Source organism: Dromiciops gliroides, chromosome 3 (assembly GCF_019393635.1).
Source record: "Dromiciops gliroides isolate mDroGli1 chromosome 3, mDroGli1.pri, whole genome shotgun sequence".
Taxonomy (NCBI): Eukaryota; Metazoa; Chordata; class Mammalia; order Microbiotheria; family Microbiotheriidae; genus Dromiciops; species Dromiciops gliroides.
In genome coordinates this window covers 283445151-283461699 of record NC_057863.1, presented here as the reverse complement: position 1 = coordinate 283461699, position 16549 = coordinate 283445151, and the positions used below count along the sequence as shown (strand labels likewise).

The window sequence follows — 16549 nt, the reverse complement described above, 5'->3', positions numbered from 1 at the left end:
ATCTTTGCTTCTTAGAAACTTTCTCCTCCTACATAGCTGAACTCAGGTGTTGCCTCCTTTATGAAGCTTTCCCTAACCCTAGAAGTGATTCCTATCCTCCTAAGACATTTCATGGCACTGCTCTTCCAACAAGGTTTTAAGCATGATAAGGGTAAGAACGTGTAGTGTCTTTCACTTTTGTACCCTTTTCACAGAGTGGTGACTTGCAACCAATGTAGGTGCTTAATAGAAAAAGCAATTTTTCACTTAATTTAGCTTTAAAAAGAAATACTCTGGTCTTGCCACAATATCTCCATGAGAGGTAGTATAAGACAGTGGGAAGGTTTGGAGTCGAAGTATATAGGTACAAATCCTGCTTCTATCTCTATCTGTGTGATTTGGGGCAACTCATTTAAACTCTCAGCTCTAATTCCCTCATCTCTAAAGTCAGGGGTTGAGCTGGATAGCCTTAAAGGTGCTTTCTAGCTCTAGTCCTATGATCATTTCATTCAGAATGAATCAAATCAAAAATCCCATTATTTTAGACTTGGGAGTAACCTTTTGGACTACTCCAATCACTTCTTTTTATAAATGAGAAAAATGAAGCTCAGAGTGAAAAAAATTACATAGCTAGTTAGCAGTAAAAATGGGATAAGAAACAAGATCTGCTGATTCCCAGTATACTATTTTCCCACCACACTGATTTGACTATTTTGTTTTTTTGAGGACTTGAAGATTTTTTTTTCATCGTAATTGAAGCGAATTTGGAATCTCACAAAAATACTTAATACTATCTTATTCTGGATTCGATATGTTCTGCTAGAATCTGTAACAAAGATAGTTTGTATTGTTTTCAAATATACTTACTAATGCTTTTTTGTTAGGATCCAACAAAAAGTTTACAGGATTACTGTTGGTAATTGTCAATTCCAGGGTTTCACGTGTAGAATTAACTAAAGGGATAATCTGATGGACTTTCCTGTAAGAAATACATAAGGCATAATTAATAGAATTTAAACTAATATACTGGACAAAATAATGTTCAGTAAATTCAAAGTTATTTTTCTAATATGAAAAGCAAAAATAATCTTAGATGAATGAATACATTATTTTGGGGGGGCGGGGCAATAAGGGTTAAGTGACTTGCTCAGGGTCGTACAACTAGTAACTGTCAAGTGTCTGATGCTAGATTTGAACCCAGGTCCTCCTGAACCCAGGGCTGATGCTTTATCAAATGTGCCACCTAGCTTGCCTCCTTGTATCTTTTTGTGAAGAATTTTTCATACTGTTTGTTTTTAGAATTTTTTAAAAGTGGTTTTCTGGGGATAGCTAGGTGGTATAGTGGATAAAGCATCGGCCATGGATTCAGGAGAACCTGAGTTCAAATCCAGTCTCAGACATTTGACATTTACTAGCTGTGTGGCCCTGAGCAAGTAACAACCCTAATTGCCCAGCAAAAAATAAAATAAAATAAACAAACAAATAATAAAAGTCGTTTTCTGCCTTAGAAGTAATTGTGACATATTATATCATACCAAAATTATTTTACTTAAGCACATATCTGACCTTGTCATTCGCCTACTCACTGAATTCAGAGCTCTATATTTATCTCTAGGATGCTCTATTATTATCCTCCATCTCTAACTCCTCTTTTTTGGCATTTAAAGCCCTTCAAAACCTAGCCTCAACCTATCTGTAAACACTGAGTATTCATTATTCCTCTTTCCATACTCGATGAACTAACTATACTTGCCTTCTTCATGTTTCTCATATACAATACTCCATTTCTTGTCCCACTGACTTTGCACTACTTTTCCAGGTTAACTGAAATGTAGTACATCCTCACCTTCACTTCATAGAATCTTTTTTTCTTTCAAAATGCAACAAAATGTTTTTACTGGTCTTCCAGAATGCTAGTGTTCTCTTCTCTACCTAGTTTGTATTTAATTTCTATTCTTAATGTATGTGTATTCTATTGATACTTATATATGTGCAAAATACCTTCTCTGATAGAATATAAACTCCTTTAGAAAAGATATTATTGCACTCTTTCTACTTCTATCCCCAGTGGCAATTATTATGTGCTTAATAAATTGTATTGATTGAGTGATTGATCACGGTTAAATCTAACATCTTAGAGATTATATAGTAGTGTATGAACTGTATTATATATGTATAGGTCATAAATTTTCAAGTCCTTCCATCTATAAAATTAATAGGACAGAAATTAATGATAATCAAGTGACAAATAATACCACATGTATTTACTTTCCATGCAAGGAATAGGTGAGAGCCTATAATTAATTCCTATTCCTAAATATCTTTGATATATAGCTTCTAAGCCATAATTCTTCTTTATCATTTTATATCCTTGAGCAATGACATCAAATTACTGAATATAGTACTGTCCATTTATGTGTGCACTCTCTTACTCACATTTATCTACAGCTCCCTCCCCTCTCTGAAGCAACTATATCAAGTATATTTTTTATGTCAAGATGATTATAGCATTCATTAGAACCTAGGGAACATTCACTCTGTGCAATATGTATATTATGATTTTTAAATTGTAATTCTATGATGCTCCAACAGAGTAAAATTAATAGTACAGGGAAACTGAACATCTATTCAGACCAAATTGTAAAACGTAATATGATTGCCTCTTCCCAGAAAACTATATTAAAAAAAACAAAATGAAGACATAACGATATATGTTAAAATAGAAATGTTGTGAAATACTATTCTTAGAAAATAAATTATGCAACAGACCATAAATCAGAAGCTAGTTGTGTCACCAAAGCTTCCTGTATTTTACTCAAATGTTCAAAGAAAATTATTAAATGAAAACCTATAAAATGAGATAACCCAAATACTCTAAGAACTGTTCTAATCTCTTAGTCTTACAAAGGAGAATATACTCAATGCATTTAGTTTTAGGAAATCACTGTCTACTTTGGAATATGTGTTAGCACAATAGAAAAATTCTGTAAGATTTATGCTGGAGTAACATAGGACACCAACAATATGGTTTACAATGGAAGAAAATAATCATATTTTAAGAAGAACAAAATTTGACCTATGGCTTAAATGAATCTGTGGGGTAGCAGAAGTTTAATATTTGAATTAAACTTATCAGATATCCAATATATAGCCCCAAGATTTTACTTTATCTTGTTTATTTATATTTTTAAATCATGTTTTGTTACAATGAAATTAAACATGAGATATATCTTTTACATGTACCTTTATTTTAAAAGGAAATAAATAAGTAAAAACTATGGATACCTATACAAATGTAAGTGTGAGGCAATAATTTATTAATTTGTAAAGAAGTCACACTTTTTTTTATGAAGCAAGAGTTAAGCCTGAGTACTTGACTAATTAATATGATTTTTTTATAGAAAGAGTATGCAAGATATCAAACATGACTTTTCTAAATTGAATTTCTTAATCTCTCTAAACTTTGATGTACATCCATGAAATCAAAATAGATAGAATCCTTACAATATGAACAGGTTTTAAATTTCATATTGAGGCAGGTTAATCACCTCACCTTCTGGAGGGTTAACTCTATTAGTAACTGTGATAAATTTTCTACGGTTTATATTTGCTTTTGAAGGGAAAATAAAACCTTCCTATCTCAACTGAATGCCTGTTGAAGTAGTGGTGTGTTTTTTCCCATCTGTATCTTCATTCAGAATATGTGATACAGTGTGTGGAAGTTAAAGGTATATATATATGGTTAAAACAAATAACTTCTCTCTGTTGGATGACCCCTAGCTTTGTGTAGACAGAGATACTCCTTCACAGATATCTTTCCTCAGTATTCCCTGTGAGAATAACTTTCCCTTAATACCTTTTTTATATATATTTTTTTCTTTTATCTTTTCTTTTGCAGGGCAATAAAGGTTAAGTGACTTGCCCAGGGTCACACAGCTAGTAAGTGTCAAGTATCTGAGACCGGATTTGAACTCAGGTCCTCCTGTATCCAAGGCTAGTGCTTTATCCACTGTGCCACCTAGCTGTCCTTCCCTTAGTACCTTTTAACAGTTGAAGGGGGCCTTTGACACAGATGGAAGGAAACAATAAGAAGGTAAAATTATTCGAACATATGGTCTAAGGCAAGGGTATTCAGTTTCTTTTACACCAAGAATCATCCTGAACCTATAGTTTTAAAACAATTGCACCCAGATAATTTACAGAGTTTGATTTTTTTCTCTACTTTCTGCCAATAGCTATGAAATACTGTTTTGTTAAAAAAAATAATGAGTAAAATATTCTTAATTTATTTCTAGAAGCTCAAGCTACTATGATTCCATCACATCTGGTAAAGAGTCCATTAGTTCATCTACTTCTTGGTATACTATATTTGTCTTCACTATTCAGACTGTCTTATTCTAAAGTTTGAAACCCATGCTAATCATGTTATTCATACTTTTCTCAGTTCATCATTCATTCTACTGTGAAGAATTAATTGTTATTTGAGGTTTTTATGACCCCATCTTTTGGCTGGGTGCTGTGTGTGGTCAGCCTGGGGTCTGCTGGGAAGAAGGGAGGTTTTCCACCATTCTAGAATGAAGCTGGAAGGTGAAAGGATGCTGCTGTGTGTTCTCAGCTGATTCCTGGGTGGTGGTGGTGTTCAGGTTGTATAATTTCCCTTTCCCCATTTTATTTCCTTTCCCTTGATACTACTGATCCTGGTTTTTTTTGTTTGTTTGTTTTTTAAGTTCATTCTTGTTAAATAAATCCTGCTCTGTTTTGAGGGAGGCTGCTGGTCTCCTTCCTTGCACGAATATTGTGGCGAGCCACCTACCTAACACTCCCCAATTAAAAATTAGTCCCTACAGTTTTGGTGAGCCAATCAGGAGTTGATTAACATAGTGAATTTCTTTAAACCACCCCCCTTCCCCCTTATTTGGTCATGAGCCAACTAACCTGGGAGACCTTCTTGCCCCTCCCCCACTGCCCCCTTAGGCAATCTCCCTTGCTTTTAAAAAACCTTAGCATTTATCTTGTTGGTCCTTTAGACTTTTCCTTGCATGATTTAAGTCCTGGAGACAATGTATATATTAAAAATTTTCAGTGGACCAGTGGGACCCAGCATGCTTGGGAGGGACCTTTTCAGGTATTATTGACAGCTCCTACTGTTATTAAAATTGGAGAAAAAGAATCTTGGATTCATTGTTCCCATGTGAAGCCCGCACCATTTGTGGGTAAAGTAATTACAGATAAAACTCAACCAACTGCTAAAGAGCAAAGAAACCGAAAGGAACCCAGGGGTAATAGACAGCTCCAATTTGTAAGCATTATCACTCAATTGCAAATCCTGGGACTCAAACTCTGTAAGGTATCAGGAGATGGAAATTGTCTTTTCAGAGCCCTCAGAAACCAGTTAGAAGGTCATTCGAGAAACCGTCTCCAACACAGACAAGAAACTGCTAATTATATGCTCAGTCATAAAGAAGACTTTGGATCTTTTATAGAAACAGATATTCCCTTTGAAGCATATGTTTCTGATTTGAAAAAAGCTGGTACTTGTTCTGGGAATGAGGCCATTGCAGCCTTTGCCAAACATAACCAACTCAACATAAACATTCACCAGTTGAATGAACCTCTATGACAAATTTGTGGCACAGAAAAAAACAATGCTAAAGAACTCCTTATTTTCTACCATAACGGTCATTGTGACAGCATTAGAAGAATCAATGAGGATTCAGAGACCCCTGCCATTTTGGCATGCAAAAAATTGGGGAACCAGTTTAAAAAATGTGGTGTACCCCAAATTCTAGCATTATAAACTCTTACCTTAAACACACTTTTCCTCCTACAGGTAAAGAACTCCACCAAGAGCACATGGCTCTGTCTTCTAGAAAGGGATATTGAACCTTATTGCTTGATTTATAAGACAATTAATAAACATATTGAGTCTCACTGATGTTTTATTTCCTTTTGATAAATTGTTTATCATTTCAAGTATCTGTTATTGTCATTGTACTAGATAGAAAATTCATGGACAAGATGATATACTTTACTTGCTTAATGAAGATTCTGTAATAATGTTTAATAATATCAGTCATTTACATTCATTTATCATTTGTATGTCACTGTGACTATGTATATTCTGGGTATGGTTTTGGGATTGTATATATATTTCAAGTATATCCTAAGTTATGCAGCGTAACATGCATTTTTGCCATCATATTGTTTTTGGTGAAATTAATATGAGATTTATGATTTATGGAAACTTACCATTTCAGAGACTAATTGCTCTTACAATGAGCTTGGTGGAGATGGTTCAACCCCACATTGCAGGCCCTGGAGAGAATATATGTACAATAGGAGGAGAGACAAGTACATGTAAGATACCCTGATGGAGGCTGAGAGAACAGCCAAATACATTCAGGAACACTATAGTTTGCTTATGAGAGCAGCTATGTAGAGCACAATTGCTGGATATAGTCCAGTTTCTTCTTCTCTCACTCCAAAAATAGTCTGGTGTCATATTAGCCCTAACATATGCACCTGGTTTAACTTGACTTGGCTTTTTCAATCAATCTGGTAGCATGGTCAGAATCCATCCACCTGAGGCCTAGCATAACTTTTTTTTTTTTTTTGGCAGGGCAATGAGGGTTAAGTGACTTGCCCAGGGTTACACAGCTAGTAAGTGTTAAGTGTCTGAGGCCAGATTTGAACTCAGGTACTCCTGAATCCAGGGTCAGTGCTTTACCACTGCGCCATCTAGCTGCCCCCTAGCATAATTATTAAATGTCTATGCACCACGAGATGTGGCATGGTAACCTTTCCATAACATTTTCAGGTGTCATCATGCACAAATAACTAAATTTGGCCTTGTTCCAGACATATAGTGGTAAAAATGTTAGTAATGTTATAACTGTCTCAATTTTGTATTGTGTATGGATATGAGTGTCCTCCAAATGTGGGACTCCAATATGCTGTATATATCAAGTTTAAATTTGTTTTGCATATTTGAAGAACTTTCATTATTTAATTTGAACATTTTTGCTAATGATTAATGAAAATCCAGCAGTTCCAGAGACAACCAGAATCCATAGACAGCCAGAATCCAGACCAGGGTCCAGTCCCCCTGATGACATCTCAACCCTCCTTTGAAGACAAGATTTTAAGGACTTTAAATGGACATTTTTGTTTTGTTTTTTTTCCTTCTGTTGCTATATACATCACCTGTAATATGTATTTTCCCTTTACTATATTGTTATTAGTATATTGTTTGTCAGCATTGGTTATGATATTCTATTATATTTTTTATTTATTTATTGTTTATTATTTATTTTTACATCAAGGAAACACCCCGTGTTTCTTGACGAAACAAAACGGGGAATGTAAATAATGAATTTTTGTTTGAGGTTTTTATGATCCCATCTTTTGGCTAGAATTAAAAAAAAAAAAAAACCTAAGTGCAGGCACCGTCCTGGGGCTCCGCCAACTACATGGTTCTCCACCCACTGGTTGTAGCCATTGCCATGGCACTGGCACCTCATGTCATCACCATTTGGGGATGCCTACATGGGTCTGGCAAAATTATAATGATTGGAAGCCTATTGAGGGCAGTCATGTGACTGTCAGAGCAGCCAGCCAATTGGCTGGGGGCTCTGTGTGGTCAGCCTGGGGTCTACTGGGAAGAAGGAAGGTTTTCCGCCATTCTAGAATGAAGCTGGAAGGTGAAAGGATGCTGCTGTGTGTTCTCAGCTGATTCCTGGGTGGTGGTGGTGTTCAGGCTGTATAATTTCCCCTTCCCCATTTTATTTCCTTTCCCTTGATCCTACTGATCCTGTTTGTATTTTTTTAATGTTGTTCTTGTTAAATGAATCCTGCTCTGTTTTGAGGGAGGCTGCTGTTCTCCTTCCTTGCTGCAATATTGTGGTGAGCCACCTAGCTAACACTCCTCAATTAAAAATTCGTCCCTATACTGCTAACCAAGGAATAATTGTCAAGAATTTAATATGTATAAAACCATGGACTATGCACTGGTGATACAAAGAAAGGCAAAAGCATGGCCCTTGTCCTAAAGTACTTCACACTTCCTTGGAGTAGATTAAATGTAAATAACAATGCGTCCAAGATACATATAGTACAAATGAAAGGTAATTTCAGAGGGAAGGCAATTGTAGCTGGGTGGCACTTGGATACCCTCCTGCAGAAAATAGGATTTGAGCTGCATCCTAATGGAAACCAGAAGCCAGAAGGAAGCCAGGAGCCATGAAGCTGAGGTGAAAAGAGAGAACATTCCTAGCATGAGGGATATCCAGTGAAAAGGCAGGGAATCAGGTGATGAAGGGTTAAGGAACAATATATAGGCGAGTGTGAGGAGGGGAATAAACTGTACACCTGGAATAGTCAAAAGAAACTAGATTGTCAATGTCTTCAAATGCCAAAAATATGATTGTATATTTGTTTCTATAGGTAATAGCAGGTTTAATATGATGAGGGCCTGCACCAGGAAGACAGCTATTTTGAATAGAAAGCAGGGATTGTAGATAAGAGACAAAAAAGAGGTAAAATGAGAAGACAATAATAGATTAAACACATGGGGTTAGTGTGGATTACGCATCAAGAATCACACAAGAGTTCTGAGCCTGTGTGACTGGGAGGGTGTTGGTGTCTGCAAGCATAATATTAAGTATGTTGGGAAGAGGGAACAGTTTAAGGGCAAAGTCTTCTTCTTTTGAGTATGTTAAGGTTAAGATGCCTATGTGTTCTGAGCTGTAGTTTAGGTTTGATTTTAGAACAAAATGAGATACTCATAAGTCATTCAACACTTAGCAAGAAGATGCAACTAGCAGGAAGAGGATTTTCCATAAGGATAAGCATCTAGGACATCTAGAGTTGATTCAGGGTCTCTTACCTGTCCAAGTCTCCAAGTACACCTGGAGCTCCTCATGGCTCCTCTGCAGTCAGATAATAAGGATATGATATCAATAGTCTGAACATTTCCTCTCCTGAATCAAGTCTTAAGGAAGATCTCAATACCTTTTATAGAAAAACTAGCCTACTTCACAATGTGAAAGGGATATGGCTCCAACTATATCATGAGACATCTAGCTTGAGAAGTTCATGAGACAATTGTTGATATAAGACTGGACCTACGGAAAAAGATTAGGGCTAGATATATAGACATTTGTGAGAATCAGGGTGCCACCCCCTGCTGAGAAAGACATTGTGAGAAAAAGGTCAAGTACCCCTGAAGAGAAAGCGTGTGACTAGTGTCCGGAAGCTGCCTGGCACCTGGAAGTTACATCTATTCATAGAACCGCCTGTAAGTCATGTCAATCAATGCTACCAGCCAATTAGCTTGGAGCTGTGTGTGGGGACCACTCCTCTTCTAGTCCCGTAGGGAGCTTCCGCCTTAGGAGACTGAGGATCTGCATCTTTTCAGTAGCTAGGCTTTTTCTTTCTGAACTCCATGTGTTCTTCCTCTCTTTTCCAAAGACTAATGATATAAGCTTCTAATTTAAGGTGACTACACATAAGGTTTTTCTCATAACAGTTAGATTTTAACCATCACCATTCAATAGTAAAGCAAGAGAAATGCACACTAATATTAAGAAATAAGTAATTGCTTATATTAAAGAATGATACTAAGAATAAACTTTGGGGGCAGCTAGGTTGCACAGTGGATAGAGCACTGGCCCTGGATTCAGGAGGACCTGAGTTCAAATCTGGCCTCATACATTAACACTTACTAGCTGTGTGACCCTGGGCAAGTCACTTAACCCCAATTGCCCTACCCCCCCCCAAAAAAAAGAATAAACTTTGGACTCAACATAGAGCTCCCCTGGACAGGAAAAGTAAAAAGCAGAATGGTGAGGAGCATGTAGATCACTGACTAGTATCAGTTCTGCCAAAGGTTAGCATTCCCAAATCATTGTGCTGAAGAGCCTCTTCTTAGCCTCAGGGTGCTTAAATAAGCCCACCTTCGAAGAGAGGCTGAAGTGGTGATGGCAGGGCAGAGCTCTGCTTGCTCTTTGATTCAAGCTCACTGCTGGGCCTCTCCAACTACACACCAATTTTGATCCTATCTCCCTCAAGTCTCTTTCCTCAAAATTTACTTAGCAGCATTTAAAATACATCTTGTCTCTCCTGAGACTGCTAGTCTCTTAACAAAAGAAGCCAACTGAATTCTTAGAAAAGATCTCTCCTCTAGTCCATGTATCATAATAAACCAAACTCAAAAGTGAGAATGTGTATGAGCTTGACAAAGTGGTAAAAAGATTGATATATGTATGGGCATCTCTGCCTCACTTTCCATATTTTCTTATACACAATAGCCATTTCAATGTTTAATTGAAAGGAAAAATCACAACCCAACTGGCAAAAAGAACTCATAAATGCAACTACTGAACTTATTTAATGAATTTTTAGAAAGAATAGAGAAAGAAGAATGGTACCCAAAAATTGAAAGTAGTATTGGTTTTACATTGGTTTGAATTTACATAAAAAGGAGATAAAATTGTCTAAAATATGGACTCCAGCTTGACATCCATTGCCATTAAAATTTTAGAATGCAGTATTAAATGGGCAGTTATTGAAATATAAAAAAGTAGTGATCACTAAAAACCAGCATAGTTTCAATAAGTAGAAATCTTAAGTTAAGCCTACTCCCTTTCATGCATTGGCCAACTATAATACTTTCCCTACAGTGCTAGCAACATCATTCTAATACACACATATGCATGTTACATGTATGCACACATATACATACACTCATGTGTACATATATGTTATAAATACATGCGTGCATTATGTGCATATATCTTTGTATGTGTATATCTTTTCCAATATAAGAGCTGTTCATGGAAATATCCACAAACAGTGCAGTATATGTGTGCGTATATTCATAGTTATAGGTCTATAAATATATAGAGATATATAGATATTTATATAATATATACATACACATATAATAGATTCTTCACATTATAAAAATGAATAATATTTTATGGAGTATATTGTTTCCTACAGAAGAGTGTTTGTGACAAATAGAGAGGTCTAATATTCTGCTTGACTCTTTAATGGAAAATGAAATGATCTGAGTTACTTTCTAATTCATCTGATTTCTAAATTAAAAAGTAAGGTCAAGTGTTGACATTTATATTTATATATATAGGTGTATATAGGTATATGTAGGTATATAAATTGGTATATATGTTATATCACATATTACATATTTTATATACACACACACACATACACACACACACACACACATACACACACACACATATATATATATTTGCGTTGAATAAGAAGACACAAAATCTGGATCCCTTTGCAATTTCATAATGTCCATTATAAAAAGTTCTAGAGGATAATAAAGTATAATTGAGAGGATTTTTTGTAGTTTTGAAATGAGATCTACTTCAATATTTTGTGTCTATTTGTGAAAATAAAGAATATATTTCATAGGAACTTTAATGAATTTCATAGCTAAGTGAATTGAAGTAACCTACAGGCACTTTCAAAATTAAAGTCTATAACTTTTCAAATATGTTATACCGCAAAATGTTAAGAAAATTGCATGTCCTATGTAAAGGAAAAACACAAAGGAGAAAAAATGGAGAGAAAAATGTAGTCTTTAAATGACTGCCAAAAAACCAAGGAGCTAGAAGGAAATTTAGAGTGTCATCTAATCTAACCTGCCCTTAACTACCAATTTCACAATAAATCACAGATGGCTACCAAAATGAAGATAATAATGCATGTTAAGAGGTTTTATATCAGATATATTTTATAATTGCTATTTTTAAAATATCCTGTCTACTTAACTAATGGACAAAATTAAAATTTAATAATAGGTAATTGTTTTAGCTTTTGATCTATTGTTAAATACTACTATTATTTCATCTTGGTCTTGCTATTTTACAACAGTGATAATAAATTATTTGTTATGCCCTCTGGAATAGTTGGTGATATATTACCTGAATAAAGCGATATGATAAAGCAATAAAGGCTGAAAGAGATTATGTATATATACATAAAGACACATATAACATCACATCTATAATGTACTATCATATGTTATGTCATGTCAATATCCACATTAAAGCATTATATAAAAGCTAGCTATTATTCCTTATTCAAGAAGCTCTATTAATATTGGCTAAATGTTTGTCAGGGATTATGGTCATAAGTTATTTTGTTCTAAAAGTCAACAGAAGATGAACTAGCATCAAGGATGAATCAGATCCAGGATAAGGTACATTTTCAATAAACCAAAGTTAAATAATGTCCAAAGAAAGGTCAAAATCAATAAAGCACTAAAGTTATTAACTAGGAGCTACATAGTGGATATGCTTGATCAGGGTTAACAAAGTCTACAGCAATAGCAAAAAAGATGAAAATTTGCTTCCAATGTGGGCTTGCTTCAGGGATTCAGACATCTTGTTATCAATAGAATTTCTGCAACTGCATCATTGAAATATATAATCTTGAACTAAATGGTGAGGTTTATGGAAGTATGGTAGAAGATAAACAGGGTGGAGTTGTTTCTGGGAAAGCTTACAACATCAGACTTCTAGCCTATATTTTCATTCAAATAGTAAGTCTGATGTCATAAAAACAAAAATGCAAAATTTTCCATATTACAGACATGTTCTAACTATCTACCATTACCAGAGAGGATAATAACCAGTTCTGGTATTGGTAGTTGGAAGTTTCATATCATTGTGGGTCTTTTGGGAAAAAAAAAAGTGAAAATCTAAAAGTCAGTTGATTAAATAGTTTGCAACAGGCCTCTCTCAGAATTTTAAAGATTGTTTTGATACATGGAATAAATAATTTTCTCAAAGATGGCAAAACAAAATATCTGAGGTCTTAAAATTGATCTGTCCCAAATAATTAGTTTCTAAAATTTTGTACATTTGTCTTATTTCAGATTAAAATGAAAAACAAAACCTGTGTTTTCTCATTAATAGACTAAAATGGGTTTAACAGAATTTCCCCCATATTATATTTGTTTGTTTGTTTGTTTGTTTGTTTTGGTGAGGCAATTGGGGTTAAGTGACTTGCCCAGGGTCACACAGCTAGTAAGTGTTAAGTGTCTGAGGCTGGATTTGAACTCAGGTACTCCTGACTCCAGGGCCAGTGCACTATCCACTGTGCCACCTAGCTTCCCCATCCCCCATATTATATTAATGAAGGAAATGGTTTATTTTATCTGCCACTCAAATTGAATAGATGTTATGGATTATTGTGGAAAATATTCCAAATCTTACACTGTGGGATACAGATCAAAAGAGACATTATTCAGAAACATATAGCTATGAGGGGATTAAAAAAGAAAATTTCCCTTTAACTCAACATATGGCAATTTTTTATGTTGTGTGAAAAACCAATTTATTTTATAAATTGTCTTAACCTGGTCATGCTTTAAGGGCAACAAATAATATTAATGGCTTTTGTCTAATGTGATTCCTCAACTGTCTCCTTATACTAACATCTCTCAGCTTGAAAATCTGGACTTGACCTTGTGCTAGGTCCTTCTCAGATCTTGTTATGAATGTCTGGTTTACACTCTGCATCTTTTGCCTTTGAAAACACTTAATGCTTCTGGCAAAATTTTTAGTTAACTTTGCATCTTAAAGAGGCTCCATGGTGTAGGCTCAATTAAGAAGATCTCTCTCCTTGCTTTTCTCTGGAATTCTGTATTCAGTTGGGTTTATCTTTCCCTTTCTAATGTCTGGCTTTGAGAGTTGGGAAATAAGGAAAGCTGAGCACGGCAGAATTAATGTCTTTAATTTGTGGTGGTGGAGAAAAATTTTGAGAGTCCCTCAGACAGGAAGGAGATCAAATTAATATTTAAAGACATTAATTCAGATTATTCACTAGAAAGTCAAATGCTGAAGCTGAAGCTAAAACTTAAATACTTAGGCCACATAGTGAGAAGATAGGACTCATTGGAAAATACCCTGATGGAAAATATTGAAGATAAAAGAAGATGGCAGAGGATGAAATGGATAGATCATGGCATGAAAACAATAAACATGAACTTGGACAGACTTTGAGAGTGTGTCATTTGAAAATAGATGGGGGTGCCTATCTCTGTCCTAAGTTTTAGGGAATTTTGGGGGGGTTTTAATATATTGCTACTTATAAATTAGACACTACTGCAACAGTTTGGGGCATTGAGAATTTATTAAAGCATATTAAATGTTAGTAAAGAGAGAGTGCATGGTTCTGAAAGTTCAGAAGCCCTAAATGACCTCGGAGAGAGAGAGAGAGATAGAGAGAGTGAGTGAGGGGCCTACATGGCTTTCTCCTCTAGTGTCCCAGCCAAGAGAGTGCATGAGAGAGTGTAAGTTCCCTGCAATCTGGAGGAGAGATAGCCCTTATACACTGCTCGAAGCTAACTAGCTAGCATCATTCAAATCTATTGATTTACTGGACTTAAGGGTGGTCTATATTAAAATAAGCAGTATGTGCTGAGGTCAGAGTCCAGAGAGCAGACTCTCTGAGGGGAAAGGCTGTCAGGTAGGTGTGATTTTAATCTCTATTGTCTCTCTAACTTTACCGACTCTAGGCTGGCTCTGAAAGCTCCCTATCAGGGGCCTCTGGGACCCCCCAAATCCATTATTTTCTGACAGAAAATAGTGGAGGATAGAAGGGCCTGGATTGCTATGGTCCATGGAGACACAAAGAGTTGGGCACAACTGAATGACTGAACAACAACATGGTGTAGACAATAGAGAGGGCTGGGCTCTGACATAGCCAGACCTGGCTTTAAGTCCCATCCATAACATATGCTTAATGTGTGTTTCTGCATAAGTTTCTTAACTTCTTCATGCCCCTAAGCAATTTTCTAAGAGTAGACATTGTGATCATGTACAGTGGTATGGGAGATTTCCTCACCTCCAACTATCTTTAGCATGGAGAATATAGGACTGGTAAACACACTCCTGTACCCACACACTCACACCCACATAAAACCTCTTTCTGTAACTTCCTTGTCCCTGCTTTTTCCTCTTTTCGGAAATGGAAAAAAGTTTTGGTCCACATCATAAACTCTGACCAATCTAAGTCCCTCCAGGGACCAAGTCATATAGGGCAAAACAGATTTTCCTTCTGTTATTACAACTATTATGGACAAAACATTTTTTTAAAAAATTAAGACAATATACTACCATATTCTTCTACAAAAATTTTAAGCCATGGTAAAACTATGAACATTGGTGTTAGCTTCTTTTTTTAGCTCTCTTTTCCTCCTACAAAATAAATTATTTAGGATTATGACTTTGATCTCTCCAATCTTTCTCATATCTCTTTTCTTTGTTATTACTGCTACCCTTTCCCTCCTTAAGTACTTACAAAACACCTGGAGTATAGCAGCCTTCTTATAGAACTCACCATGTCCCTGCTATCCTGAATTCAATCCACCTTTTAAGTCATTTTTAGATTAATTTTCCTTATGAACAAAACTGATTCTATCACTTTTCTCACAGCCTTCACTGCTACCCTCTGCAAAGAAATACAGTTAAAAGTCCTTAGCTTTGCCTTCAAGGTGCTCCACAATTAAGAAAGAAACACTATACTTTGCCAGACTTACTTCATACTCTTCACCCTTTAAGTCCTCAACTCAAACTGGGTTCTTTCCTCCCCTGAACAGGTCCTGAATTATGTTGCCTCTGGACTTTTGTACATGTTCTTCTTTTTTATTTTCATTCTTAATAGTATTTTATTTTTTCCAGTTAAATGTAAAGATAGTTTACAAAATTTGTTTTTATAAGATTTTGAGTTCCAAAAATTTCTTCCTCCCTGCCTCCCCTCCCACCTCCACAAGACATTAACCAATCTGATATAGGTTATATATGTATAATCATGTTAAACATATTTCCACAATAATCATATTGTGAAAGAATCAGAACAAAACACCTCAAGAAAGAAAAAAACAAACAAAAAAAGTGAAAATAGGATGGTTCAATTTGTATTCAGATTCCACAGTTCTTTTTCTGGATGTGGAGAACATTTTACATCAAGAATCCTTTGGAATTGTCTTGGATCATTTTATTGCTGAGAAAAGTCATGTCTATCACAGTTGATCATCACACAATGTTGCTGTTGCTGCTCTATGTACAATGTTCTCCTGGTTCTGTGTATGTTCTCCATAATGCATGGGATATACTCCCTCAACTACTGCTAAAAGAATTCTGGGAGATGGGTACTATTATTGTGCCCATTTTGCAGATGAGGAAATAAGGCAGAGATGCCTATACCTTAAGGCCTAGATCAGATGTCATTTTTATCACCAAACTTTTCCTTATCTCCACTTAGACCATGAAGAATAATGCTCTGATATATTTGATTTGTTCCTTTCTTGTGCAATGGGTATGGATACATCATGAAAGAAATAAAATATTAAATGCTATGCATGCAAAGCTCAGTATTAATAAGCACTGAAACTAAAAATAGAAAAGCAAGACAGTGTTTGCTCTCAAGGAGTTCACATTCTAATAGGAAGAGGCAACACATAATGGAGCTTTCAGTTGCAAGTTAGACGGAAAGACCTAGTGGTTCTTAGGGCACAGTACTAAAGCAG

The 16549-nt window shown here is 35.6% G+C and overlaps 1 protein-coding gene across 1 annotated transcript in view; it reads right to left on the bottom strand.

Moving 5' to 3' along the window:
* Positions 1 to 16549, bottom strand: part of CFAP47 (cilia and flagella associated protein 47) — an 849402-nt gene that overhangs the window by 251522 nt on the left and 581331 nt on the right. Inside the window, 1 exon segment of the mRNA XM_043993472.1 lies at positions 847 to 958. Coding sequence (XP_043849407.1) covers positions 847 to 958 — 112 coding nt within the window.